Raw genomic sequence first — 27,221 nt, forward strand, 5'->3', positions numbered from 1 at the left:
GGGCATTCGGGGAGAGCGGCCGCCGCCGGCCCGACGTGCTCGCTCAGGGGATGGATGCTCTTCCATGAGGATTTACTGCTGTCTTGGTTTCTTTTTTGCGCTGAGTTCTGATGGGTTACACCTAGATAATCTTCAGGGTCCCCTTTCAGTCTAGGACTAAGAGACAGATTTTAGCTTAAAACGTCCTTAGGAAAAAAAGCATAAAGCGGTCACCAGTATTTCTGGCCAAGACCGCTGTGGCGGGGGAAATGATAACTTTAACAAGAGCTAAAGTGGTACTTGTTGTGTTTACTAGAAGTTTTATGGTTGGTTTGGGCTTTTTTTCACAGCTGATACATGGTGCATGATATTGAAGTGAAAGCAAAGCTGCCCGCGATACATTAATAATACAATACGAAGTGAGATTGATCATGAAGACCTTTTGTGGAAGAGCTAATCCAACCACTGGTTCGATGGAGTGGTTAGAAGAGGGTGAGGACTACGACTACCACCAAGAGATTGCGAGGTAAGCTTGGAAAAGTAACTTGTTCCTGTAAAGAACACAGAAAAATGAGCAAATACAGCTTTTTTTAATGGCAGTTTGGGCGTCTGTCTTTGTAGAAGTTCTAAGGGCACGAGGTGAACAGACTGTAGAATAGTTTAAATGTCAGTAAGTGTGCCCAGTGATGTACAGGGCAGAGCTGTCAATGTAGAATTTTGTAAACCATTCTCCAAGTAGTTTCCTTCTAAATTTTTTAGAATGTTTTCTGAGGGCTCATCCTGACAGTGGTTGAGTTGGGATGAAATGCATTGACTAAATTTCTTTTAAATGCCAGTGCAACATATAACTGCCAGGTGTCTGCTCCTGTTCTAGCTTTTTAAGAGCTTAGTGTAATAGCCAGAGAAGGTGGGAAGATATATTTTGGGGTATTTTTGAGTAGTGCAACCCATGAAGAAATGGGAACCAAAGAAGTTTAGGTCTTGCTAAAAAATAGGTCATTAGTGGTCTGTCTTTCATTGCTCTGTATGACTCTACATCTGTCTCAGGTGCTACTTCACAGCTGTTTGTCCATAGGTCTGTACCTTGGGTCTAATGCTCTGGAGAGGATTTGTGCCAGTGGTTCATGTGTGGGTTTATATGCTGATGACCAGACCACTGAGATTACATTATGCCTTAGATTTGAGAAACACTTTAGGTCTTCAAAGAGTGTGTCAGTTGTTTGTGCATTTATGGGCCACAGGCAGCAGTTGCAGAATGGAATATTTTGACTGGAATATCTTTTATTGCAGGTCACGCTATGCAGATATGCTTCACGATAAGGACAGAGTAAGTATAGAAGCAAAACCCTTTTGAATGGTGGGAAAAGAGCCATTGCATTTCTCTTGAATAGCTGTCACTGTGTGATCTTATGGGTTTCTCTAGAAGATTAAATTATCACATTTTTGTACTCTTTAAGGTACCAGACCTGCTCTTAGATAACAGATGCCTTCTTACATCTGACTTTAGTGTTCTGTTGTTTACTGCAGAGCATTTTTATATTCACTTGCCATTTTTGCTGTTCTATGTTTTACATTTTTGACAGAGAGCTCATTAGGTGGAAATTTCAAAGCCTGTAAAAATATAGCTGGGCTTCTTAGTTTTTATAGGAATGTAAGTAAAGTCTGTTCTTCTGTGGTATTTCTACCATATGTACAGACATGATGAAGTCTGGAATAAATAGTTCAAATGTTCATTTCTTCTAGCCATTAAGTCAGCCTTCCATCAATAACATTTTGAAAGATTTTTGTGGTGCATGTTGAGTCTTGAATTCATATTGAGTTGAAACATGTCAGTGGGATCAGGCATTTAATAAGCTGTATAGAGGCAGCAGGTTGTGTCTGAGTGACTAAAACAACTACTGGAATTGTGTATCAAAGTTGTTGACTAGAATTGTTCAGAAAGGCATCCAGCAGACCTTCCAAATGTATAATGTCCACAGGTTTTGTATTCCTTGGAAAGGGTTGATAAATCATTTGGAACAGAATATCTTACAGTAGGTTGTTATATCTTATGGCTGACAGCATTTGTTTTTTTCTGTTGTTGATGCTGGTGTGCTTTTAACTCCATTTAATGGCCTGTAACCAAAACACAGCATTTACACTGGTTAATTCTCATGTATGAACCTTTTTCAGTAGATGAGGAGAGGAATCTAAACCCAGATACTTCAGCTCTTGTACTGCCATAGGGAGACTCTGACTATTTGAGTGGTCGTGTGGGATAAAATTAATCAGAAAACCTGTAGTTCCTCCCATGGATCTGATTATTATTTGCTTAGGAAAATATATCACATTTGGAAATCATACATATGTTATGAATAGCTGATTGACCAATGGTAATATGAACATTGTGTTAAATACTGATGCACTTTAAATGGACTGATCCTGCCAGATACAGTTGTTATTGCTGAAGATGGCTTTGGTGTGACTGTTTGGCATAAAGAGTGTCTGTAGGCCTTTTTCTGATTATAAACTCACAATCAAAGAATGCAAGATTTCTGCACAAAAAGCCATAAATGGATAAAAGGTTGTTAACTTTTTATTTTCTTGTCCACAGAATGTGAAATACTACCAAGGTATTCGTGCAGCAGTGAGCAGAGTAAAAGAGAGAGGGGAGAAAGCAATTGTGCTGGACATAGGGACTGGCACAGGACTCCTGTCCATGATGGCAGCTTCAGCTGGGGCAGATTTCTGCTATGCCATTGAGGTGAGCGTTTCTTAGGGGTTGCACATATTGAACAAGTTCCTTGTAATGCTCTTATTTTCAGGCTATGTACTATCTCTGTTACTTTTATTTTGAATGAAACAGGAATTCTCTTCACAATTACACTGTTAATCCAAGCAGGTTTTTTGGCATACTTCAGTGATTATTTCAGTGTTGGTTGTTTTGATTTCATCGGCATAGTGTCTTGATCACATGTATGTCTTTCGGGGCTTCTGTTCATTTATGTGTATATATATCTTTATTTTTGCAAAGAAATGAGTTTGTTTAATATAAATGCTACAATGTTAATATGTATTCTTGTGTTTCAGAAGTTAAATTGGAGTAGCTTTTGGAGGCAGCTGATTACCAGTGGGCTCAATTTTTCAAGTGAGGCTCATTGCCTTGTTTCATGATAGTTAACTTCAGACACAGGAAAACATACAGAAGATGTTAATTTTTTTCAGAACTAAATATATTGCATTTTGTGTTGGTGCCCTTCCATGCTTGAAAGCTGACTTGAGGGGCATTTTGTTATTCTCTTGCTGTTCACAGGTGTTCAAGCCCATGGCTAATGCTGCTGTGAAGATAGTGCAGAAAAATTGTTTTTCAGACAAGATCAAAGTAATCAACAAGCATTCCACTGAAGTCACAGTTGGCCCAGGTGAGAAAAATAGGCTAGGCTTAAAAAAAAAATTGGCAAGTACCTAAAAACCATGAAGGAATATATCTTAATCTTATTTGTTATATATTTTTTAATTGAAACAAGTGCTTTGAAAACACTGAGTGAAAACACTGGTCGGGGGTTCAGCTTGGAGAAGAGGGGGCTCAGGGGAGGCCTTATATTGGAAAAGATGGGAGACATGTCTCATCTTGTCATGGTCAACAGGTCTCGCCTTTATTGTTCAATCAGCCGTTTTTTATACACACAATAATTAGCTCATGCATATTGCAAAATCTAAGCTCAGGATTGGGTCTAACACTAATGCTTTGTTTTCTATTACTAGCCTTGCGATTCTAAGTTCCCATCTCGTTAATTTTCTTTACTGCATACCAACTATTCTCAACAACCCAGCTGGTATCTCTGCACCTGTGTTTCAAGGGCACTGTTGGCCCTGCTTCAGTCACGTACGCCTAGTTTCTCACACAGAGATTAGCTGAATCTGGCTGCTATGTCCTTTCTCACGCAGCCACATCTCAGGCAGGCTTCCCACATTTCCCCCGTTTTCTTTTTGTGCTAACAAAAGCTGTTTCCCACCACCATCAATCATGTTCATAAGCATGCGTTGCAAGCATTTTATAAGACATGGCAAAAGCAATAAGATAGCTACAATAACAATTAGCAAGATTATTCCATGTTGCAGCAATGAAGTTATCCAAGGGCCAAAACCGAGTCCTTTCAACCAATCATCAAGTCCAAAGCCTGTGGATTTCTGTAGATGTGTGGTTAGTTCTTGCAACTTAGAAAGCTGAGCATGGATAGAGACTGAGTGATCAGACAAGTTCATGCAGCACATCCCTTCAAACTCTTCGCATCCATGTCCTTGAGCCAGCAGCAGGAAGTCGATAGCTGCTCTGTTTTGGAGGGACGCATGCCGCACTGAATCCACATCGATCAGCAGGTCTGAAATGGCCTTAGAAGTAGCATTAGTTTGTTTAGCCAGCCAACAGGCCATCCTATCCAACAATGTTAAAGCCCGAGCAGCTGCTGCTTGAGGGACAAAAAATGATATTGCAATGATTTCACCCGGGGACCAGAACGTTACATCATCTCTGCACTCTGGGGTGTATGCGTGTGTCATTCGTTTTGACCTCAATCGCATGTGATTTCTGTATTTGTGTAAGATCATGGTCATATTAGGTGTCAATAGGGTCAACCTTCCTAATGTACACGGACCACCCTCTATCCTTGATGGAATACCAGCCCATGCCCTATCCCCACAAATGAAAAATATCCCTTTTGGCAAAGCAATCGGAGTGTTAGATGACCGAGAAACATTCGTGCTAGTGTAGTTACACCAAGCAGTAACATTTCTATACGCAGCTATAGTGGCATTAACAATTATGGGAAAAGTCTGATTTCCAGTAGGTGTACCAGAGGCTCGAAGTGTACTTGTCCAATTAAACATAACACAGGCATCTGCTTTCACTGATCCTAGTAGTTCTAGCTCTTGAGGTTCCCTGGGAGCTGGAGGGAGGTAGGGAACAATTTGGTCCCAATGATCTGCATAGTTTTGGCATAACGTATGGGAATGGGTCGAGGTGAAAGGACATGGCCACACATCAGTGGGCAATCCCACCAGGCAGGTGGTAAAGGGGTTACCGGGAGAGGAGAGAGACAGGCAGATTGCCTCCTGGCCTGTTTGATTTGCTAAGGTAACCCATATGTTTTCTTTAGGTTGCGTGGGAGCCCAAAAACTTTCCACCCCCTGCATGATGGCCACAACGATCAAAATCAACCCCATGTTTGCGATTAATCCAATCCTGCCTTGGATCTCTCCTTTCGTTTTTTCCTTTTAAGTTTCAATCGTTGAAATCTGCGGTTAATACTCTCCCAATCAGCCGGATCAATGAACCACTGCCGAGGTGCAAAACATGTAATCTCACAACGTTTTTGCAACACCTCAGACTTTCTAATAGCCTGAACTCTTATTATGGCCCTACTTAGGTCGTAACGGAAAAGGGCCAGAGCGCGCTGTTCTTCGCTCTCCAGCAGGCGTATGGCCTGCCCAAAGGGTAACCCTGTTTCAATTGATAATACTCTCTCCGGGTGGGCAGCTCTCCAAGACCGCACACAGTTAGGGCACGCAAGCTCAAAAGATAACTCTCGCTGATAAATCCACTTGACTGTGTTACAACCCCCACAACGCAACAATATCCAGGCCCTATGGGTACTATCTACACAACAAACACAAGCATAAGGCGACAGCTGTCCGCTACTATATCGATGCAAGCGAGAGATTAGATAATCAAACTCATCCGGTGATCGTATCTGCAGCTGGGCTGGGCTGAAGCAGGTCTGCAGGAAGGGGAGATGTGGTCTGAGTAGAAGACCCAGCCTCAGTTGAGGATTCCTGATGTAAGTCGGCTCCAGTTTGAGGCCGCTGCGCCGGTCTCGCGCTCCGAGCCGGTATCCACTCTGGTCCTGTGACTGTCGTTGAGGAGGCTAGTAAGGGCCAGTTCTGTGGCCAGTAGTCCGGAGAAATTATACTTGAGTCCGCGCCCGTATCCAACAGTCCAGTTAACTCCACAGTCTTATCCTTAAATCGTAGCTGCAGCTGTCTTTTAGGCCGGGACAAAAGATCTACGGTTAACAAGACAAGTCCTCCGGTGCTTCCGAAACCCTTTTTCCCCCGCGGTGTTGGTTGAATCGGGGGGAGGGCTTTCGCGAGTTGTGGTAGGGGCACCACTTGAGCCAATCTCTGACCCTTGGCGATTTTTAAAGGTGGAAAAGGGGTATGTACCATGACCATGATTTCTCCGCTGTAATCAGCATCTAGCAACCCAGGCAGGATAAATAGTCCGGATATCGAAGCTGATGATCTGCCTAATATCAGTCCACCGACTTGATTGCCTTCTATGATTATAGGTCCAAAGATTCCCGTAGGAACAGTCTGTGGGTGAGGTGTCATCAGCGTAACCTCTACTGCGGCTGCTAGGTCCAGACCGAGGCTCCCGGCTGTGGCTGGTCGGAGCTGTTGGATGGCATTGCAGCTGCTACTTGTATCCCGGCGCGGCTGCTGCTCGCGCTGTGTCTCGCGTTTCCCTGCTTACGGCGGCATGTAGCAGTATTGTGGGTGTTAGATTGACAGTTAATACACCAGACACTCTTAACCTGGCACTCCTTCCTGATGTGACCGGACTTTCCACAGCGGAAGCACTTCATGCGAGAGCCGACCTGACCGGTGCGGTTACAAGCCATACCGGCCGCTGCAGTTTGGAGAGGTGCAAGGGCAGCCATGACCTGATTCTGTGATGTTTTTGCCTGTTCCTGGAGCCCTAAACCTAATTGCTTAATTGCCTCCACTAAAAATGCCTGAGAGCCAGATGGCATGCCGGCAGCCTTTTCAAGCAACAAGGGAACGGTCCAGTCTCCATTCATAGTATTTATTAATGAGCGAGTCTGTGCGTTCCCATTCTGTAATATACACTGCTTCAGTAATGCCCCTTTCATAAACTCTTGCACCTCCGCTTTATCTATAGCCTCGGCCACCTTATCTACAAACGAACCCAGCGACTCTTCCCTACTTTGTTTAATGCCCATGTATATAGGCGTTCCCCCAGGATCTTTTACCTTATTCATAGCCCTACGCGCTACCTCCATTGCCTCACGGACTTTATCGGGGCCCATTAACACCTGAGCTTCTAGTCTAAGGAATGCGCCGAGACCTAATAGCTCATCTATTGTTATTCCGTGCAAAGGATCACCCGGTCCTCTTTGTACCGCCACAGATGCCTGAGCCTCTGCCTGCCAATGCGCACCAAACAACATAACCTGATGCTGTGAATAGATCAATCTAGCTATACCCCTAATATCCCCAGGCAGAAGCAAATACGCATTAAAAAGATATTCAAGCATCTGCTTTGCCGGCTCACTGTTCACACCGTATTGTGCCACTGTAGTACGCAATTGTGCTAACAGCTTCCAGTCAAGCGCACTCAGATTTGCCGTCAGACCTCCAGCTGCGTTTGGGGTAAACACCACCGGACACGCCAGGCATTGAGAGGCAACCTCCAGCAACCCTTTGTCCCCACTTTCCGCACCTTGGCGGGCCAGCGATACCCATAACTCACGCCGCTGCCTTGCCAGGGCCTCCGCTAGGTCGGATTCCGCCCCAGGGATAGGCTCCTGACTGCGGGGGGTAGGCAGATGGCTTGAAGCACCGGCAGGGACAGGGGTGCGCTCAGGGGAGTGCTCGTAGCTCTCGTCTAGGGGAGGTGCCGATGGCGCGGCTCCAGCAGGGGCCGGTGGAGCAGGCAAGGTAACCGTGGTGAAGGCAGGAGGGTTGGGGGTATTAGGATGTTGCCGCGAGGAGTCATAGGCATAATTACGTTCCTGAGCGGCTTTGACTTCTTTTGCAGCTCTTTTTTCTGCCTGCATTAATAACAGCTCATTGTGCACTACCCGCCAGAGCTTTCCAATCTTTTTAGCCGGTTTATCATCCTCCAAGGTCAACTCCCACAACCTATCTCCGAACTTTCTCCATTCCGACAACTCATGCACTGTGTGGGGATTAGTAAAAAACCCATAAGACTCCCCGTGTCTCAAAAGTGAAGGTAATTCTTTATCCAGGTCGATACCCTGTATCCGCCTCTGCCTTAAGCAGGCGGTAAATAATTCATATGCCGCTTGCCTATCCATACTCACGTCAGCGCTGTTGCAACTCTCCAAAAGGCTGTCGGCGGCACGTATCGGCTGAGCTCGTCGTTACGATCACTCAGGGTCGGGGCTTCCTCGCTTATCGCCCTTATACCATTCTGGTTGCCGCAGAATCCGAACCCATCATCTTTTCTCAACTCCTGCAGGGAGGGACGCAGCGCATCACGTCCAGGGGTCACCAGATATTGGAAAAGATGGGAGACATGTCTCATCTTGTCATGGTCAACAGGTCTCGCCTTTATTGTTCAATCAGCCGTTTTTTATACACACAATAATTAGCTCATGCATATTGCAAAATCTAAGCTCAGGATTGGGTCTAACACTAATGCTTTGTTTTCTATTACTAGCCTTGCGATTCTAAGTTCCCATCTCGTTAATTTTCTTTACTGCATACCAACTATTCTCAACAACCCAGCTGGTATCTCTGCACCTGTGTTTCAAGGGCACTGTTGGCCCTGCTTCAGTCACGTACGCCTAGTTTCTCACACAGAGATTAGCTGAATCTGGCTGCTATGTCCTTTCTCACGCAGCCACATCTCAGGCAGGCTTCCCACAGCCTTATCTCTGCAACTGCCTGACAGGAGGTTGTAGCCAGGTGAGGGTTGGCCTCTTCTCCTGGGTGACAAGTGACAGGATAACAGGAAACAGCCTCAAGTTGTGCCAGGGAGGGTTTAGATTGGAGATTAGGAATTTTTTTATTTTTCTTTTAGAAAGGGTTGTAAAGCATTGAAAGGACTGCCCAGGGAGAGGATGGAGTCACTACCCCTGGAAGTGTTCAAAAAGGTGTGGATATGGCACTTGAGGACATGGTTTAGTGGTGAAAATGGTGATGGTACTGGGGTAGTGGTTGGACTTGATCTTAAAGGTCTACTCCAACCTTATGGACTCGGTGGTATTATGGACTCTCTCTTTATATTCTAGAAAGGAGCACTAGAAATCTACTTTGAAAGAAAGTGTTCTGGTAATGTCTCAGTAGCCATTTGTATTTCCAAGTGGAAAATAATTTCTAGTCTTCAGGAGACTCTCTAACAGGAATAAGTTTTTTAATTAATTGTGTATTCAGGATAGCATCTTCTTGAAAAACTTACATAAGATTTAACACTACAATATTAATTTGTGTCTTTTAGATGGAGATATGCAGTGTCGGGCAAACATCCTGGTAACAGAATTATTTGATACAGAGCTGATTGGAGAAGGAGCTTTACCAACCTATGAGCATGCACACAAATACCTTGTACAGGTAAGAAAATAGGAAGTTGTCACAAGTCAGTAGAGAAATTCTTCTGCCTTTTTTTTGAAGTAAGATAGAGATTATACAGAACTTAGGCTTCTGTATCCCTTGGTAAATACACCATCAGCTCTGCTAGTTTCTTATTCAGTCAATAATTTACTAGATTCATTCCTAGAATAAAGCTGTTTGAGGTGATATTGTAAATCACAGGCTCTGAAATTACACCTGTTTGTTTTGTGTTGAAACAAAAAACTTGCTGGTTAACAAATGCCTTTCAGAAAGGCATCCAGTTCTGATTTGAAGCTCTGCTTAATAATAACTTTGTCCCAAGATGTTTTAAAAAATTCTCCTAAATTCGATGAGCTTCACCTCCCAGGCATTGGTTCATTTTTGGTTGTTTCTTTTTTCCTGTTGTGCTCTTACTACTCTATATACATTTTGCAAGTGAAAATATTTTAAATGCTGTATTTAAATAATATCCTTTTTTTTTTGACTTACAATCTATGGCCATAATTTTAGGGCTTTCTCTTTTACATTTTCTAATATTTTCCCTTCATTAAAAAATTAATGGCAGAACTTAATTTAGGTTTCCAGGTTTCCATTCACCAGTTTAAAAGACACCATATAAAGATAATAGAACTCAATAATTTTATACTGCTCTCCATATAGAACTCTAAATTGAAATTAGTCTTTTTTTCTGTAAAAGCACTGTTATTGGACTTAATGGTTGGCTCTTAGTTCATAGTGGAATTTTTAGGACAACTTGTATATTTTCCACTCTTTAAACATGGGTACAAAGTGTCCTTGGAGAAATATTTGAGCCATTATTTTTCTTGTTTTCTCATTTCAATCAGCAACTCTCTTTTGTTGTTGATAGCTTTGTAGTTTTCTGCCTTGAGAAGCTCAAGGCTAGATCTCTTATTTCAAAACAAGAATGGAAATGCGAGTTTCACTGAGGCTGGTAAACTGATAATGTTGAAGTAATCTGGCCTTGCTGAACCATACTGAACAGGATAGATACATGTATTCTATTTCACAGTGAGACAAATGGCTCTGATGTTTAAAAAGTCTCTAAATTAACTTGTATTTTAGATTTCAAAGCTCCCAGTCTAACATTTCTTTAAATGGGTTTGCATTTCAATTGATTTAATTCTCACTCATGTTAATAGGTCAAACTTGTTGAATGTGTTTATCCTTTGTTTTGAACACTCAGGAAGGATGTGAGGCAGTGCCTCACAGAGCAACAGTGTACGTCCAGTTAGCGGAATCCAGGAGAATGTGGTCCTGGAAGAAACTGTTTCCTGTTCATGTTGAAGCAGAGGATGGTGAAAAAATTCTTGTTCCGCCTTCAGAAATGGAGAACTGTCCAGGTGTTCCTTCTGTTTGTGATATCCAACTGAACCAGATGCCTTCAAGTGACTTCAGTATCCTTAGTGATGTGGTGACAATGTTCAGGTAAGGGAGACATTGTTTAGTTCAGAACAAAGTTATCCTGTTATGCCTTTCGTATAAGCTGTGCATTCAATTTAAGAAACTGGTGAGAATTTCTGAAGAGTCCTTTTTACAATTTTCTTTCTATTATTTCTTTTTCCAATTTTCGTTCTCCCCTGCAGTGTGGATTTCAGTAAGCCAGTACAGAGTGCTTCTACCTACTATAGAGTGCAGCTGGAGCCTGTGAAATCTGGCAAGGCCCAAGTTGTCCTTTCCTGGTGGGATATTGACATGGACCCCTCTGGGATGATAAATTGCACAATGGCTCCCCGCTGGGTAAAACCCACTTCTGCTTTGCAGGTAAAATACTGAGCCTTCAGGTCCCATTGTCAGATGACTGAGCAACTCTTTGGAGTACTGGGGGGTTTAAGCAGCTCTGCCTTAAATTGCTTAGGAACTTTGCTAATATTTAACACATTGGAAGATGCTAAATAAATAAATTGTAGAAATTTTAGCTGTGGTATGTGCCCATTTTAGGTTTTCTTTAATATTAAATGTTGTGAGTTATCTTTTATGTAAAGTTTAAGAACTGAAGCTGTCTTCCAGCTACTTGTATTTCTTTTATGTACAAGAAATAAATATTTCCATATCATTTTTTTTTTTTTTTAACTAGTCTCTATCCCTGGTTAAAATATTAGTCTGTGGTTTGTTTCCATGTAGTTCTTCTGTTAAATTTCCGAGTAAGTGTTACGTTTATGGTAGAATATTTATACTCTCATAAAAAAAGAGGCTGGAGTAGGAAAGTTCTGGATTGATGTGAATAATTGCAGAAATACTATCACTGTTAAGTCAGATTCCTGTGTTTTTGTGTGAATGTATTTACCAGCAGGATGAGCTTATTCAAAAGGAAGTTACAAAATTGTCTACACTTAGTAGGTTTGAGAATAAAATTTGGAATTATCAAATTGGAGGTGTTCAGTCAGCTTAGAATGACTGATCAGCATAGGATGTTTGCAGTGCAAAAATCCGCTTTTTGAAACACAAAATAGTTGTGCTATGATCAGAGTTGGCACTAAGTGACATAATTCTAGGTACATGAGGCTGTCAGCAGCTTGATACAAGTTTCCAACACAAGTGAAATGTAGAGGTGAAACAGCATTAATAAATGCAAAACTATTTTGGATTGTTTTTAATTTGGTTTAAATAGAAGCTTGGCCAGTGAGCAAGCCAATGGTTTCAGGCTTATTCTGTTGCAAGAAATCAGAATTATTCAATATTTGATACTGTTCTTTATTCAGCCTTGCTAACTTGAGCAAGATTCTTTAAATTAATCATGCCTTTTCGAAGCTGTGCCCATTCTTTGTAATGGATTTCCTGCTATTTGTTTGCTTTCTGTGTGCTATTTCTGAGTGAGTTCCTAAGATTTCATGTATCAACCCTTTTCAGTGGAGAGATCACTGGATGCAGTGTGTTTATTTTCTTCCACGTGAGGAGCCAGTTGTGCAGGGTGAGAAGCTGTACCTGACTGCCTGTCGTGACCAGTACTCTGTGTGGTACAACCTGCAGAGAGCCAGGTAACAATCTGTGTGTGAAACAGGCTGCTGTCTTACTCCAGCCTGGAGTATTTGCTGCTCTTAGAGCGTCTCCTTTGGTAGAAGAGCAAGATAAGAACCTAAAGAGTAGAAAAATAATAAAGACTGCTTCATGGGCAATGCACAGGTGGAAAATACACATTATGCATAAAAACTCAGTTGGACTGCAAGGTCCTGTCTCCTACTTGGTTGCATTCTCTGACAAGCATAAAACACTCATGGTTGATTCCTGGAAATCCTAAAATACAGCACAGCTGAAGTGGCATACAGGTAAAGAAGTAAAATAATTGCCATTCCGTTTCCATTTTCTATTTTTCTTGTCAGCACTGTGTTTTTGAGATTATTGCCTTTTGCTCAGATTAAAAAGAGTTTAATCCTGTTGTAATGACAATGCAGCAAACATTTTTAAAACCTGTGCTAGCTTTAAAATGTCTGATTTTGCTGTGCCTTTCTTACTTAGGAATCCAAAATCCAAACAAGTAACTGTTTGCTGAAAGGGCAAAGCCTGAAGTTCCTAACCATCACAATTAGTGGGAAAGTAGGGGATGGTTCTTGGTTTTGTCTTTTAAAGAAAGTGAAAATTCTTTTTGACCTCTCTTCATTTGGATAACAGGTTACAGATATGTCTCTGGATAACCAGGAACTTCGAAAAAGTGACAGCAGAGTTTGTATTCATTACTGTGCATAACAGCCAAAATGCATAAATATGCCTGTTTGCAAAAACGTGTTACTGATGGTGTAGTTGATACTACACTGGAATTTTTTACAGAGAAGGGGAAAATAAAGCAGATGAAGAGGAGCATGAAGCAGGTGTTTTTGTGGAGAGTCCTGTCTGTAGGTGTCGTGCTCATCTTGTTTGGAACAGGTCCCGCTTTGGGGAGCTGAATGACCAGAACCGAACATGCCAATACATCAAGTCCTTGAGGAGAGTGAGTGCTCTTTGCTGCAGGTTTTGTTGGCTTCTCTGATGGATGCACATACTGGTTTATTTGCAGTAATTATTTATGGAATTTGTTTGTCCTTTGCAAAGGACTTTGCTCACAAAGTATATTTTTCTCCCGTCAACAGATGGAAGTTATACTTTTGTCTTGAGAACTTTAGTATTAAATTTTTAAATGGTAAGCAGCCATTTTTGCATAGAATTTGTAGCAGCTCTGTGTGTTTGTTAGACACATAGTATTGGAAGTTGAATAAAGACATACAATACATTTTTGAGCAAACTTTTTCACACCTAAGCCAAGGGCATTACACAATAATTTTTTGTTATTTGATATGAAAATGTATAGAGTGTGGAAAACTTTTCCCTCTGGAATAAGAATAACAATGACTATTTGTTTCCTATAGATTCTGAAAACAGATAGTGTTTGCCTTTGTATCAGTGATGGCAGCCTGCTGCCTGTGCTGGCTCACTCTCTCGGAGCAAAGCAGGTAGAGTACTTCATCCTGTTTTTCAGATCTTTGCATTTTAGCTTAGTATTTTTCTCTCATGTAGTTCATTTCCAGCTCATGACTAAAGTATTTGCAGTGTCTCTTCAGGGACAAGTGAGCAATAGGCTCACATTGTGTTGAAGGGGAGGTTAAATTCATCTCTGGTCAAGCTGAAGTCTAGGAAGATAATAATTACCAGATTTGACATTTACCAGTGTGTAGTTTTGAGGGAAAAGTGCTATTCCTCTTCCCCCACTGCTTCCTGTTTGCTATCTTGTATCTTGTTTCTTTGAAAATGCTCTTTCTATGGACCTAAGTATCTGGCAGGTTATTTTTCTTTTATGTTTGCAATTCCATAATTACATTTCTTACCTGGTCTTGAGTGGAAGATTTGTAAGAGCCAAGTAGGAAGCAGTAAGAGTATTGTGTCTGTGTAACTGAGCTGAGAGCTGCCTGGCTGTCTCACATACATAAATACCCTACTTGACAGGGGGCTCTTTAAACTAAAATCCGTTAGAGTTGAATTGAATATCTGGGAATGTGTAATGTAATATAATCTTGAGGAATGTAGTGTATTGCCTAACGATTTTGGATAAAAACGATTTTTTTTTTCTTACTGCAAAAGGCTTCTGAGCACTTTCCAGCTGGTACAGTCAGGTCATGTTAAGCAATATTTACAGTTTGGCACACTGGTAAAATACTTGCATTTGTTCACAAGTAAATATATGCTTGGAACAAATGTTAATATGCTGTGTGCAACTAAAAAATGGAAAATAAATATTTGCATTCAGTCAAGTTGTTTTTTTTTTTCTTTTCTTATATAGCTGTGAAAACAGAAGTGTTTAGCCTGTAGTTCTGAGGGGCGTTTTGTTAAAAAAGTTCATTATAGTGGGCTCTGGAATAGATCCATGGTTCTTATGAAATGTGCTCACTGGGATATCAAAATGTTCCTTCATTCTTCAGTTACATATTCTTTTAATTAAAAACTATAAAGCTAGTTTGACTAACTGTGTATTTTCATTAGGTGTTTACATTAGAAAACTCTGATGTGTCCTGTTCTGCCATGGAAAAAGTGAGTATTCCATTTTCTGTTCAGGCTGGATCTCTCCTTGCAGATGCCTCTTGGCTTGTCTGCTTGAGCTGCTGCTCTGCTGCTGCCATTGCCTTGGTGATAAAAGCCAGGCTGGTTTTTTCTGAGGATTAGTGAGAGCCTCCCAAAGTCTGCACCAGTCTTACTGGCAAGCAGCATCCTGCAGTTCTGTGTTCCAGCTGAGACAGGTTGGGAATGCCTGCTCTGCTCTTTGCTTTGCCTTGGGGAAGACCACAGGAGGCTCTCCAGGGGAGTGGAGGCTGTTCAGGAGAGGCAGCTGGTGCCCGAGAAGTGACTGAAGCAGCTTCCTGGAGTCATCGTTGGGCTGTGCCTCCTTTAGTTGACACTGTATTTCAAAGAGATCTGGCTCAGCCTGTGGTTCAGAAGTGCAAAACCAGGAATGGTGGGCAAATGAGGACTCAAACCTGGTCTCAAAGAAAAGCCAGATATGCAGTGTATTCACAGGTGAAGAGATTCTTACCTTTCTTGATCGTCCTTCTCATATACTTCAAAGTACAGATGAACGAAGATGAGGCAACTTTTGTGTTCTCTGCCTTTATAATAATAATTTAAAGAATACTGAGGGCACAACCTTACTTCCCTCGGTGTGGCACCTTGGCTCTAGGTGCATGCAGCCTTAAAGAATAGATTTCTACCATCGTCATGAGTTATGGCAGGCAACTTTATTAAAATTTCTTTTGTCTGCTGGGTTTTTTTCTAATTTTTTTAATAAAATTGTTAATTTGGTCTCAGCTGTGGCTTTTGATAAAGATAGTGTGTTACTTTTTTGTTTTAGTTTTTTAAAGCAAATAATCTTGAAGATAAAATTAAAATAATAGAAGCACGTCCTGAGTTGTTGAAGCCTTCTCATTTGGAAAATAAAAAGGTATGTTACAGTTGTCCATTATACTGAATTTCAGGGGTTGGTAAGGAGCCAAAGATAAAAATGAATTGTAACCACAATGAATTCTGTTATATCCCAATTCATATAAAATATAATGAATAAATGGTTCACACCATGTGCCACTAAAACTGAACAAGACTAAAGACTGTGGGAGGGTTGTTGCTTTGTTTGTGAAGGGTCTGACTTTCCCTGCTGCATAATTGCCCCAGTAGTTAAGGCAGTTTAACTGGTTCTGCAAGGCTGTAGGTCTTTCACAGGCCACTCAGGAAAATTGCAATCTATTTGGAAGTAATAACATACTTCAAAACTTCAGAATAACTATAACTCATTACAAAGCCTTCCAAACTCAAACTGCAGTATTTTCTCACAGACTTTTCTGTGGGAAAATTCAATATAAAATGTGGTAACTAAACCCACAGAACAATGTCCAGTATGTTATATGTGCAGTGTGCAGTAATTAAATCCCTAGGGAGCAGTAGAAGTTTTTATCTAGATAATTTCACTTAATATATTGCACTGGAAGCTATTGGAAAACCTAAACAGCTTGTGGTTTGAATTGTTGTTCTTTATTATAATGGTTTTTATCTCTTCCCTTCTTTGCCAAGATTTCTGTCCTTATGGGAGAGCCTTTTTTCACGACAAGTTTGTTGCCGTGGCATAACCTGTATTTCTGGTATGCCAGGACAGCTGTGAGCGCTCACCTTGCCAGCAATGTCACAGTCCTACCTCAGTCTGCTTCTTTGCATATGATGATTGTGGAGTTCCAGGTGAGATTGGTTGGATTTTTACACAAATCCACTTGAAACTATAACTATATTGCATCTTAATAGTGTCCAATGTGTTCTGTACTTACCTGAGGGAAGAATATTTGATATCTTGAAGGGTGAATTTTTCTGTTTCAACCATCTCTTGTCAGCAAATCAGCTCAAGTAATTTTGCCATTTAAAATGAAAGGGCTGCATGTTTTAAGGTTTTTATTTAGATTAGAGATTGGTGAAGCCTGTGACAGTTGTCGTTATTTATAAAATTAGATATTTTATCATATATATAACATATGAATATATGTATAAAATAGATACTCCACAATGTATCAGGTTTTGAAATGAGGCTTTATAAGACTGTAGGCAAGATTCCTGATTTCGTGTGGATTTTTTTAACTGCCTGAGGCTGTGTGCACACTTCTGAATATGAGTTCGTCTTAAAAATACTTTGAAAAGGCATCTTTCAGATACTGTACAAAGTTATAAATGTAGTTTTTTCATTTATTGAGGACTTTGTAACAAAAGATTGTGAAGTGCTTACCTACAATGAAAATGGAAATTAAGTACTTTCAGCATTAGTATGCAAAGTCCCGTAGCTTAAGTGGGGGAACTATGGTGTCTGGCATTGTGTAAATAAATGTACATACTTGAAATAAAAACGCCTATAATCTAATGAATTTTCACCTAAACACAGCCTTCAGTTTATCTGTTAAAAACGTCTTTTTTTGGAGTTTTTTCTCCCCTCTGGCTCACCAGCTGTGTAGTTTTTGTGTCTGAGCCATCTCTCCCTTAACAGTTTCTTCATTCAAATGCTCTTTAACCTTGTTCTCTTATTTCTGCCTTTGATTTGCATGTGTGTGAAAGTTTTACCCTCTGGGGCTAATCAACTGTGATGTGCATTTTTACAGTTTTCTTCCAAAATGTAGAGTTTAAGTATATACTGAGTAAATAATGCAAGTCTGAATGCTCTAATAGGGAGCCGGTATTTAAAGTAATCAGCAGTAATCAGATTGAAATAAGCAGTAAATTTTAATTCCATGCTGTCTTATCTAGAGGTTTTAATTCCCTAGAACTCAAAGCATTTTCTGAGGAGGTAAGCATTATTCTCTTCATGTTCTGAATGAGGAAACCAAAGCATGCAGAGTGATGACTGAAGATTATTCAGCAATCAGCAGAATGTAGAGTAACATTCATGTCACCTAAGCCTCAGCACCTACACTTCCATTTACAGCATTTGTTCAGAGATGATTCCGCATAAAATTTTTGGTAGAACATTTAATTTGTGTTTTGTTCCAGTAGGCTAGCCCAAAGCTATTGCTTTAATTTTACATTATCTTCTTTCAGGGGTGAATCTAGACTAAAATACTGGAATCTGTGGGATTTTAAAAATAATCTCTGTGTTTACCAGTTCTTGATTAGACAGAGGGAACAGACACAGTGTTACAAGGTCTTCTGCAGAACCTGTTATGTAGGCTGTTTTGTCCTCTCAGGATGGATTTGTCATCATGGTTAAGCAATTAACAAAACCTGGATCCAGGAGAAAAAAATTTATGGAATTACTTCAGTTATAAACTTGTTTCATCCATTTAGGGAGCAGGGTACTGCCTGTCTGTTTTGGTAGTTCTGGGTGTACCATTCAGAGACTCTTGAAAATCACTCTAGTTCATGCTGTAATCAGGCAGAAATTATAACAGCATTTGTTTAAATGCACAGCAGTCCTGCTGCCAGCTTGTAAAGCAGGAACATTTAAGTGTGACAATGAACAGGTAATAAATGTATATATCCACAGCTAATGAATGTTTGTGTTCTAGTGAGAGACCGTTAATGAGGTCTGAGAAAAGGCAAATGTTGAACTGAGTCAGTCTGTCCAGTGGGTTGCTAAAGTCAATGAGAGGCATGGTATGAAGTGACTAAAATGATCTCACTTCACTTTGTGGGGCTAAAGGGAAGTGTTCTCTGGTAGGCTGTGAGATGTTTGATACTACTGGGAGCATTTATCTATGCTGGATAGTGAAAGTGGAGGGGCTGAAAGGGTTAGTATCTTGGCAAATCCATACCTGCTCTAAGGTAAACTACACACAGAAATTGTAAGAAATGTTCTTTAGAGGAGTTGAAAACAGTAATTAAAGAATTAACCTACTTAAGAAAACCTTTTCCTAGAATTAATCTTCTGATTCTTGCAGTAGTTGTAATGGTTTAGCAATATATACACAGTATCTGCCTTGCTATGGAATGTCTAAGCTACAGTGAAAATTATTTCAAGATTTCCTGTTTCCTGTAATAGAACCAAACAAAATCCTGTTGTTTTTTATAGGACTTATGGAAAATCCGGAGTCCATGTGGCATCTGTGAAGGTTTTGATGTCCAGGTTATGGATGATATGATTAAAGTAAGAAAAATAGTTTCAACACAAGCAAAACAAAAATTCTGTTTGGCTTAATAAAGCATTTAGTGACTGTTGTAAAACTTGTGTATTGGGCAGAGCACCATTGTTTGGGATTTGTTTGTGTAAGTTTCTAGAGCTGTGCTCTAGACTAATGGTGGAGTAGTACAGACAATTATAAAGTGGAATTCATCTCGAGGAGAAGAAAATTTCAGTGCATTTTATTTTGAGAGTGCCCATTTCTGTTTCAGGGCTGAGGGGCCCAGTCACAGCATTTGGTTTCATGCATATAGGACATTTTCTCTCTTGTGCCTGAGAAGTGCAGTCATGTCCTCTTGCAGCTTTATTGTTTAAATACTCTGGGTTTGCATTTCTGTTGTTTTCAGTTAATTTTATTCCTTCCTTTCTTCAGGCTTCTCTGAACTTTAGGGAATCCAAGGAAGCGGAACCTCACCCGCTGTGGGAATATCCCTGCAAGTCACTCTCACAGCCACTGCGAGTTTTGACATTTGACTTCACAAAGACTGTACCACAGCACTGTCTGAGCACAGAGGGCTCCGTAAAGCTCCTGAGGTCAGTTTCCTCACTGCAGTAAATATTCTTGTCATCATCCATTTCTCTATCTCCTATTCAGACTCTTAAGAGGAGTTGATTTTAGAGCTCCTCTAAGTGTATTACACTTACCAAATGTATTTGACGCTTTTTAATAATGTGACCTAAGATTTTGAAAGTTGCTCTGACACAAGCTTCCTGTGGGTATTCACAGTAGGCTGTAACAATAATACAGTAATGCTAGATATTATTAGATTAGATAATATGCCTCTGTTTAAAAAAATAACATTTTACTAGTTCTCACCATGATTTAAAATTTAAATAGATTAATTTTTAGTGTAGAGAAAATAAAACATTACCTAGATGTTTTTAATGTTTCTGTTTGTTGCCTACTCCTGAGTTCTTCCAGAAGAAGCTTCTACTTAGCTTGTCAAATTATTGTGTTTAATAATTAATAAATTAATATGTTTACTAGCTTTAAAATTATTGTGTTAATAGCTTTTAATGTATATGCTATTCTTCCTTCCTTCCTTTATTCCTGGCAGTCTTTATGTTTTGCTGCATCTTCTGGGATACTTCCTATTATAACTGTGGATTGTTCTTAATTCTGTTCAAACTTGAAATGCTATTAAGAATTAAAAAACGAGAAAGTTTTATTTTTAACTATCTAGAGCTTACATAGCTCAAACACTGCTGTGTTTCTCATTAAACAAAATTCAAGCTTTCGTAGACTCCAAAGCCATCTGTGTGGGGTCTCTGTGCCTTTGCAGCAGTTGTGTTTGCAGGCAGCACAGTGGAGTGACCTCTGCTTCTTGTGGAGCAGGCACTTGAAGTGACACGGTGTGCGTGGTAAATATTTCCTCTAAATTCAGGGTCAGTAGGAACTGGGGTCTCTAGAGGAAGTTCTCAGCATATGCTGTGTAATTCACGCCATGTTATTCAGTGCTGGTTAAGTGGCTGTGCTGCTGAGCAGATGTAGTTATGACATGTTCTCTTCCTTGCCTTTTTATAGATTTCATATCTGCAAATACTTTAAAGTTTCTGCCCCCAGTTACCATCTCAGTCAGCTGTTCAGCTTTCTTTCAAGGAATGAAGTTGTTCATGCTGTTGCAGCTCTCACTTAAGCACTAGTGCAGTGTTCAAGCTGCCAGGATTGTGTAAAGTAAGATGTTTTATCCTGCCTCTCTCCCCAGGAAAGGAAAGAGCCACGGAGCAGTTCTGTGGATGGAATATCATCTTACTGCCAATATCTCTGTTAATACAGGACTGATACGACTGTCAAATGAAAAGGTATGTCTTTAGTCTCATTTATTATCTCAAAGTCTGTAAGATTGCTGCAGTGGGTCTCTGCTCGCTGTGCTTGGGTTGTGTACCAGCCCTTCTAACACTGTTTGAATACTGTGTCATCACAATTACTGAAAATATCTGTTCATGTTTTTGTGGGGAGCAGGCAATGTACCTTAAAATGGGAGAGTCTGATTTGCATCCAAATGCTCCCTAGTTTGGAATCAGATTCAGAATTTAAATGGGATGCTGGATCAAAGCAGAGTTCTTTTCATACAAATAATCTCATCTCAGTTTAACAAAACAAAAATTTGGAGGGGAAGGAGTATTTTTAGTATTCTATCTCAATATTCTTTGATCAAATCCATTTTTAACTCAGTGATTTCAGTGTGTGGTGTAGCAGATGGTATTTCAAGTTATGTGTTCCAGAGTGCAGTGGATGGCAGTGTAAATGGTAACTGTTGATCATTGTGTGCTCAGCTGGGAACAAGAACTCTTACTGCATTGTTACTGTATAATAATAATATTGTAGATTTTGACTGCTTTCACTTTTAACTCTCTCCTGTAGGGAAACTGTGAATGGAATCCCCACTGCAAGCAAGCTGTTTATTTCTTCAGCTCTGTTATTGAATCAGAAATTCAGTCAGACCCTACTGCTGTCACATATGCTATAAATTTTGACACAAAGAAAGGAGAGCTTGCCATGGATTTTAAACTATTATAAAATACTTTCCTCTTGCTCATTTTCTTAAATTATAATAAACATACAGCATTTTTGTTTTGTGCAACAGAGGGTTTCTTTCATTCTGTTCAGAGAGCAAACTGTTCTTTAACAAACTTCTAACCTTTTGGGGTTTGTTTTCAAAATACAGCTAGTGAGTTAGAGAGGGACAGGTATTCTTGTCAGGGCTTATATACACATATACACATGCTTTTCATCATCTCTTTCAGGATTTTACGTAGTGTTAAGGAGGTACAAAACAGTTGACAATAGCAGCTGGTATTGCATGGCATGTCATTGGATGAGGACGCCAGGCCTTACACTGACATTAGAGAAAAGTGAGTTAAACACATCTATTTCTAGGCTGTGATCTTGCCACCACAAAATGGGAAATAATCTCCAGACTGCACAAAAAGATTTCCCAAGTCAAGCTACTTATGTATATTAGCACACTTAATAGGGAGAAGGAAACAGCTTAGCTGTTCTCAGTCTTGCCTAAGTTATGGCTGGTTCTGTGCTGAAATGGCCAGTAAATTGAAGTGTGATGCATTGATGTTTTGCTGCAGCTGATGTTCTGAGATGCTGCAGTTCTGAAGAGTCCTTTGCCAAAAAGTGACCAAAATCTGGAAAGATGTGACTGGAAATCAGAAAATGTACATATTCAAATTATTTGAAGTGGCAAACTGATGGTAGTCTGACCAGAAACAAAAGAAAGAGTCATAGGCAGAAAGCAAATCTTTATGAGCTATGTAATATTCAATATGATTAAAGACGTGGCCTTAAACTGATTGCATCAGAGGTGTAAATGATACCTGGCAGTTTGGCTAAGCTGTAATGTGCTCTGCAGTAGCACATGTCCACTACTGAGGTGTTCTTAGCTGCTCTCCAGATCACATTGGTTGCAGTGGCGTTGTGTGAAATGAGTTCTGCTTTAGATGAGCAATCAATTTGGTGTATCTGTTTTGTATGTGTGACCTATTAAGGTTTTGATAGAAAATCAATGTCCTGCCAGTCCCAAATTATGTCAGCCATCCACAGGGATAACAGTTACCAAAGCTACTCCTGTTTCCTCTGAGCAGCAGCTTTAGCAAAGGGAAAGGATTATCATAAAGAAACCACGAGGCAGCAGGAGCCTCCCCTACTCTGCTTTCCTGGTCACCATGATACATCATTCTTGTAAGTAAAAATTCTTCCTTTTTTTTTCCCTAATGGCATCGTCATATTTATAGACCCACAAGCCATCTGAAATATTCCTAAATTTTTAGATCCATTTTCCTGATGAACAGAAACTCTGCAGCTCCTGCTGAGGTCTGTGAATTTCACTTTTCAAAACTGCACTTTTAAGATGCTAAACTTTAGTTGTCATCTCTTACAGACTTCTCTGGAATATATAGGTTGCTGTTCATAAAACATTTGTTTTAGCTTTGATACACTGTGCCTAGCCCACAGAAAGTATGATGGCAAATCTGTTTGTTACGTGTTGTACACAGTACAGTTGTAAAGGGAACAGTAATACGGCCAAGCCTTTAAAATAGTAGAGGCTTGGCTCCTTTTTTTTTTTTTTTTTTTTTTTTTTTTTTTTTTTTTTTTTTTTAAAGGCAGAGGCACAGTTGTACAAGGCTGAAAAAGGCTGGCATTGCACAGCTGCTCTCCTCTTCTCTGGCTGTGTCCTGTAACTCCTGTGTCTGGCCTGACAGCATGAGCTGCTGTTCTTGTTCTGCAGTAGGAATAGCTTCTGAAGGGACATTTAACTGCACAAGTTATTCTAGATCCAGCAAAAGAGTTCAGGGTCCAATCAGGAACACAAAACTAGTTAGGAATATATTAGAATTTATATGTATGATAAAATAAGATAGGAAAAAAACACAACCAAATTCACAGTATTTTATTATGTAATATTAACTTTCTCAAAGGTACCTGTGTATGGGTGTGCCTGAATTGTACTTCCAAGAAAAAATAAAACAGAAATTTGTTAAAATGCCAAAGAGAAGAAATCCACACTGATGGGAATTTGTATTTTGTTATCAGTGATACACATGTTGAAGTTACATGTCCCTGCACTGGATATTAGGGATGGTGACTGAGGGTCATCCTTGTTAAACCCCCTTTGTGTTTTGTGTTTGAGACCCAGGGTTGTAGAGGTTCTTTAGGGGTGGGTGCAGTGAAAGGGAAGGGCAGAAGCTGGGTGCAGTAGCAGCCATCTGCAGAACTGTGTTCCCAGGGCTGAGCTATGTGCTGTGTGCATAGAAGGAAGAACATCTTCAATTTCAGTACATCTGGAGCAGAAATTGCATTGCTGCTATCAAAAAAAAAAAGACAAAACCAAAACCCACAACCACTGGAGGGATGGAATGTTGAGCATATTTTAGCAGCTGTGGAGAAGCAAAGTCTGATGGATATGCTCAAGAAACCTTGTGCATGTTCTAATTCCCTGTGAGTTGCCAGCATCGCTAAAGATTGTTGTTTTGGCTTGTGCATTTAGACAGGCACTGCAACTGCTTTAAGGATTTGGTTAAAATTGCTGGGAGCTGTTAAGTTGAGGCAAGCCCTTACCACAAGTGTGTGTAATGAGGACTATTTATTGTGTGTATCAGTCTTCCTTGACTTACATGAATTCTTCATGTTGGGCTTAAAAACCTAATGTGATCTGTAAATTGTGTGGAAAACAGCTGCTTACAGAGGGACACTGGCCATTTCTTATACATGTGTGCAAGAACAAAATAAAAGACTGCTTCTATCTCTGTCCTCTTCCCAAGGGCATTTTACTGCAGGCACGCACTTTGGGGAGGAAAACCACTTTATCTAAAAACCACATTACCCAGGAGCAGCAGTCAGCCTCCCGTTTGTTCCCAGACCTGACAGAGGCATTGCAGTGATGTTCCGGGCTGGAAGAGCTGCTGGCTATGGGCATTTTAATAAGCAGAGCAAGAATCTTATTTTCTCTTGGAAGGAACTTATTCGATGCTGCCACCACAGGCAATTTTTTTTCTAAATGACAACAGCTTTGATCGTGACTAGGCCTGCAGGCACAGATGCACATTCTAATAGAAACAGGATCCTCTGCCAGCACTGAACTAACACTATTGCAGTTCAGATATTGCAATAGGGCCAGTGTATAGCTGGGCGGCTTTTTTAATGCAAGACAAAGGTTTTTGTCAGGTATTAAAAGTCATAATAAACTACCAGGAGTTGCCATATTCACATTTAACTTCCCAATTTTGGCTTTACTGCAGAAGTAACTGTTTCTGTAGTTCTGAATTGCAATGAAATTTTACTAAGGTGTGGTGGTTATCACAGCACAGCTCCACAAGAGGGTGCTGAGAACCTACTTCTAAAATTCTAGCACATTATAAATCGGGAAAATGCAGAGACTTGCAATGCAGCTGTCTCGTGCAAATCATACTTGTGGTATTATGAGATACACTGTACATACATGCATGGAAGTGGAAGAGTAGTGCAAACAGTGGCAACTGCTAGTAAATCTGATGCAGACCTGTACCTACTGTTAAAGCAGGCAGGCAACAAACTCTCTCCTGCTGAATACAGAGTGAATAGTACTCCTTGGACAGTGAAGTTGGCATGGCCCTAATGAAGGACAAGTCTTGCATTTTAAAAGGTGTTTTCTAAATCACGGCAGCTGCAAGATTTGTTCCTTTATTTGCAGAACTGGTACCTTTTGTCTGAAAGCTGGGGAGTTCAAGGACAGATCCTGGAGCTTGCTTTTCTCCTTCATTAGTCCCTTTGAAACTGCTCTATGTGGGCTTCCTGCATTTAACAAGATAGAGGATGCAGTTCAGGACTAATTCATTTAGTCACTCATCTTTTGTATTCTATTTGTAGCTACAGCTGGTTGTTAGGGGGGGAAGAGACTGTTAGAGCTTCCTCATGTTGGATTTTCCCAGTGATGATTGTGAGCTGAATACAATAGGTGCTTGTGTTGTCATTCTACCTTATTGACTCTGATAGCATTGCAAAATGTTAATTTGGCTTGGTACTTAATCACTGTAATACTTCACATTTCCAAGCATTTAGTACAGATTAGTGATTAAGATGCTTCTCAGAGAGGTATGTGCTGGCATCTCTATTTTTCAGATGAGAAAAAAACCTAAGTGTGGTTTGTGTGGGTGTGTGAGTGTTTCATCTGCCCCAGGCTCGCTATAAGATTAGAGCCTCAGAGCTAAAAATGACTTGCTCAAGGCCATGCAGAGTAGACTAATCCCCTGACTCCCTAGCTCTGCTTTAATCATTTGTTTTCTTAGCACTGTGTGATTTCAGATGCAGCCTTATGAGGTTTGACCGAGATGCAGCAGATAAAGACTCAGAGACAGTAAATCCTTGGATAGCTCAGTAATTAAAACCACCTGGGTTTTAATGCACATGTAAAATGTATTTATATTCTATAGAACTTACATATTTAATATAAATATATATATATTTACAAAGCTACAGAGCATTGGTTTTGTTTTCAAAAGCTGTCATGAAGATGACCCACTTATTCTTCCCCCCCAGCAGGATTCTGTCTAGGATTTGAGAGCCCTGAAGCCGCCTCTTTTGTGGACAAGGGCAGTAATGAATGAATGAGAGCTGATGATCTTTCTGTCTGTCAAGGGAAAGCCCTGCAGGTGCAGGTCTGGCTGCTCTTCACAGAGGTGTGGGCACAGTCCCAGGGTATCTTGGCCTTAAGTTACTCAAGACTGGCCATGCACCCTCTGGTTCTTCCTCAGGGTTTTGCTGAAGTGCAGCTGCGTGAGGAGCTGCAGCAGCCCCTTTGCTGTGGATTGTGCCCCTCACTCCTGTCATTTTCCACGGCCTCTGCTCTCTCTTGCCTTGCACATCACTCCCTTGGGGAAGTGATGTACTCGTGCTTTGGGAGAAGGGGTGGGTGCTGCAGGTTACTGAGTGTGCTGCTGCTTCTGCAGTGTGGTGGATCCTGCTGTATCTGTCCTCACATAAGGCGCCTTCTGGCTTCCTGTTAGAGTATCTAAGAAACCAATTACTCACACTCCTGACAATCAGCAAATAAATCAAGCTGCAGCGCTGAATGAGGTGGGAGGGAGACAAACAGCCCTCACTGCAGCGCTCCGAATGCCATGTCCCTGCTCAGCTCGTGTTTCTAGGAATGGTTGGAGGGGCTGTACAGTAGATCTGCATGTCTCATCTCGTGCCTGCCTGACAGGCAGCAGCAGAGTCACTTGTGTCAGGGGCTGCTGATAAGAGGATGAGGCACCCTCACGTGGGGTGGAAAGGCTGGGAGTGCATCCAGAATTGGGAATGAACCAGCTGCCCAGGGGGATGCTTGGCCAGGGATGTCCCTGAGCTGCCACCGTGCCCCTTCCTGCCAGGCTCCCGAGGGGCTAAGCTCAGGAGGGATGGACATGCTCTCCTTACCCCTCCCTGTGCATCCCAGCACCCCGGGCTGTGTCCTACCCAAAATTAGATGTGTCAGCTCCTGCTGCCAGCCCACAGAGACAGAGCAGCTGGGCAAAAGACTTGCTGTGTTTTGTGAGCAAGTGTGGGACTTGAGAAACCAAAGTTTGTGTGTTGAGTTTGTGTCTGTGTGACTTCCAGCCTGAGGGAAGCAAGAACACACAGGGGTAATGAACTGGTGTGAAGAGAATATTCAGACCATATAATTTTGCTGGCTGTTTTGCCACGTGTGTGTTCTGGCAGGCTGGGACATGGTACTGAAGGCCAAGGCAGTGGCTTTAATATTGACTGCTCACGTTGTTGCTGCTTTAAATCAGCTCT

At 40.9% G+C, this 27,221-nt stretch overlaps 1 protein-coding gene across 2 annotated transcripts; it reads left to right on the plus strand.

Annotated features, from left to right (window-relative positions):
* The first annotated feature begins 301 nt into the window (after nucleotides 1-301).
* Nucleotides 302-21,540, plus strand: PRMT7 (protein arginine methyltransferase 7). Of its 2 annotated transcripts, XM_066327821.1 has the most exons (17): nucleotides 302-505; nucleotides 1,270-1,306; nucleotides 2,573-2,722; nucleotides 3,272-3,380; nucleotides 9,224-9,336; nucleotides 10,541-10,782; nucleotides 10,941-11,118; nucleotides 12,205-12,332; nucleotides 13,120-13,279; nucleotides 13,695-13,778; nucleotides 14,803-14,850; nucleotides 15,665-15,754; nucleotides 16,378-16,539; nucleotides 18,848-18,922; nucleotides 19,329-19,489; nucleotides 20,662-20,758; nucleotides 21,321-21,540. In XM_066327821.1, the coding sequence occupies exons 1-17, from the start codon at nucleotides 411-413 to the stop codon at nucleotides 21,474-21,476; spliced, it is 2,085 nt and encodes a 694-aa protein (XP_066183918.1). In that variant the 5' UTR covers nucleotides 302-410; the 3' UTR covers nucleotides 21,477-21,540. The 2 variants fall into 2 exon arrangements, with proteins under 2 accessions (XP_066183918.1, XP_066183919.1); XM_066327822.1 differs by lacking the exons at nucleotides 302-505; nucleotides 1,270-1,306 and adding an exon at nucleotides 1,611-1,630.
* Nucleotides 21,541-27,221: the final 5,681 nt, after the last annotated feature.

This window comes from Sylvia atricapilla, chromosome 12 (genome assembly GCF_009819655.1).
Source record: "Sylvia atricapilla isolate bSylAtr1 chromosome 12, bSylAtr1.pri, whole genome shotgun sequence".
Classification (NCBI taxonomy): Eukaryota; Metazoa; Chordata; class Aves; order Passeriformes; family Sylviidae; genus Sylvia; species Sylvia atricapilla.

Excerpts from the sequence above, each read along its gene's own strand:
- PRMT7 (XM_066327821.1), top strand. The coding sequence starts at position 411 with ATGAAGACCTTTTGTGGAAGAGCTAATCCAACCACTGGTTCGATGGAG. Across the intron at positions 9,337-10,540 it reads CACACAAATACCTTGTACAG|GAAGGATGTGAGGCAGTGCC; the intron begins GTAAGAAAATAG and ends TTGAACACTCAG. Across the intron at positions 19,490-20,661 it reads GGCTCCGTAAAGCTCCTGAG|GAAAGGAAAGAGCCACGGAG; the intron begins GTCAGTTTCCTC and ends CTCTCTCCCCAG.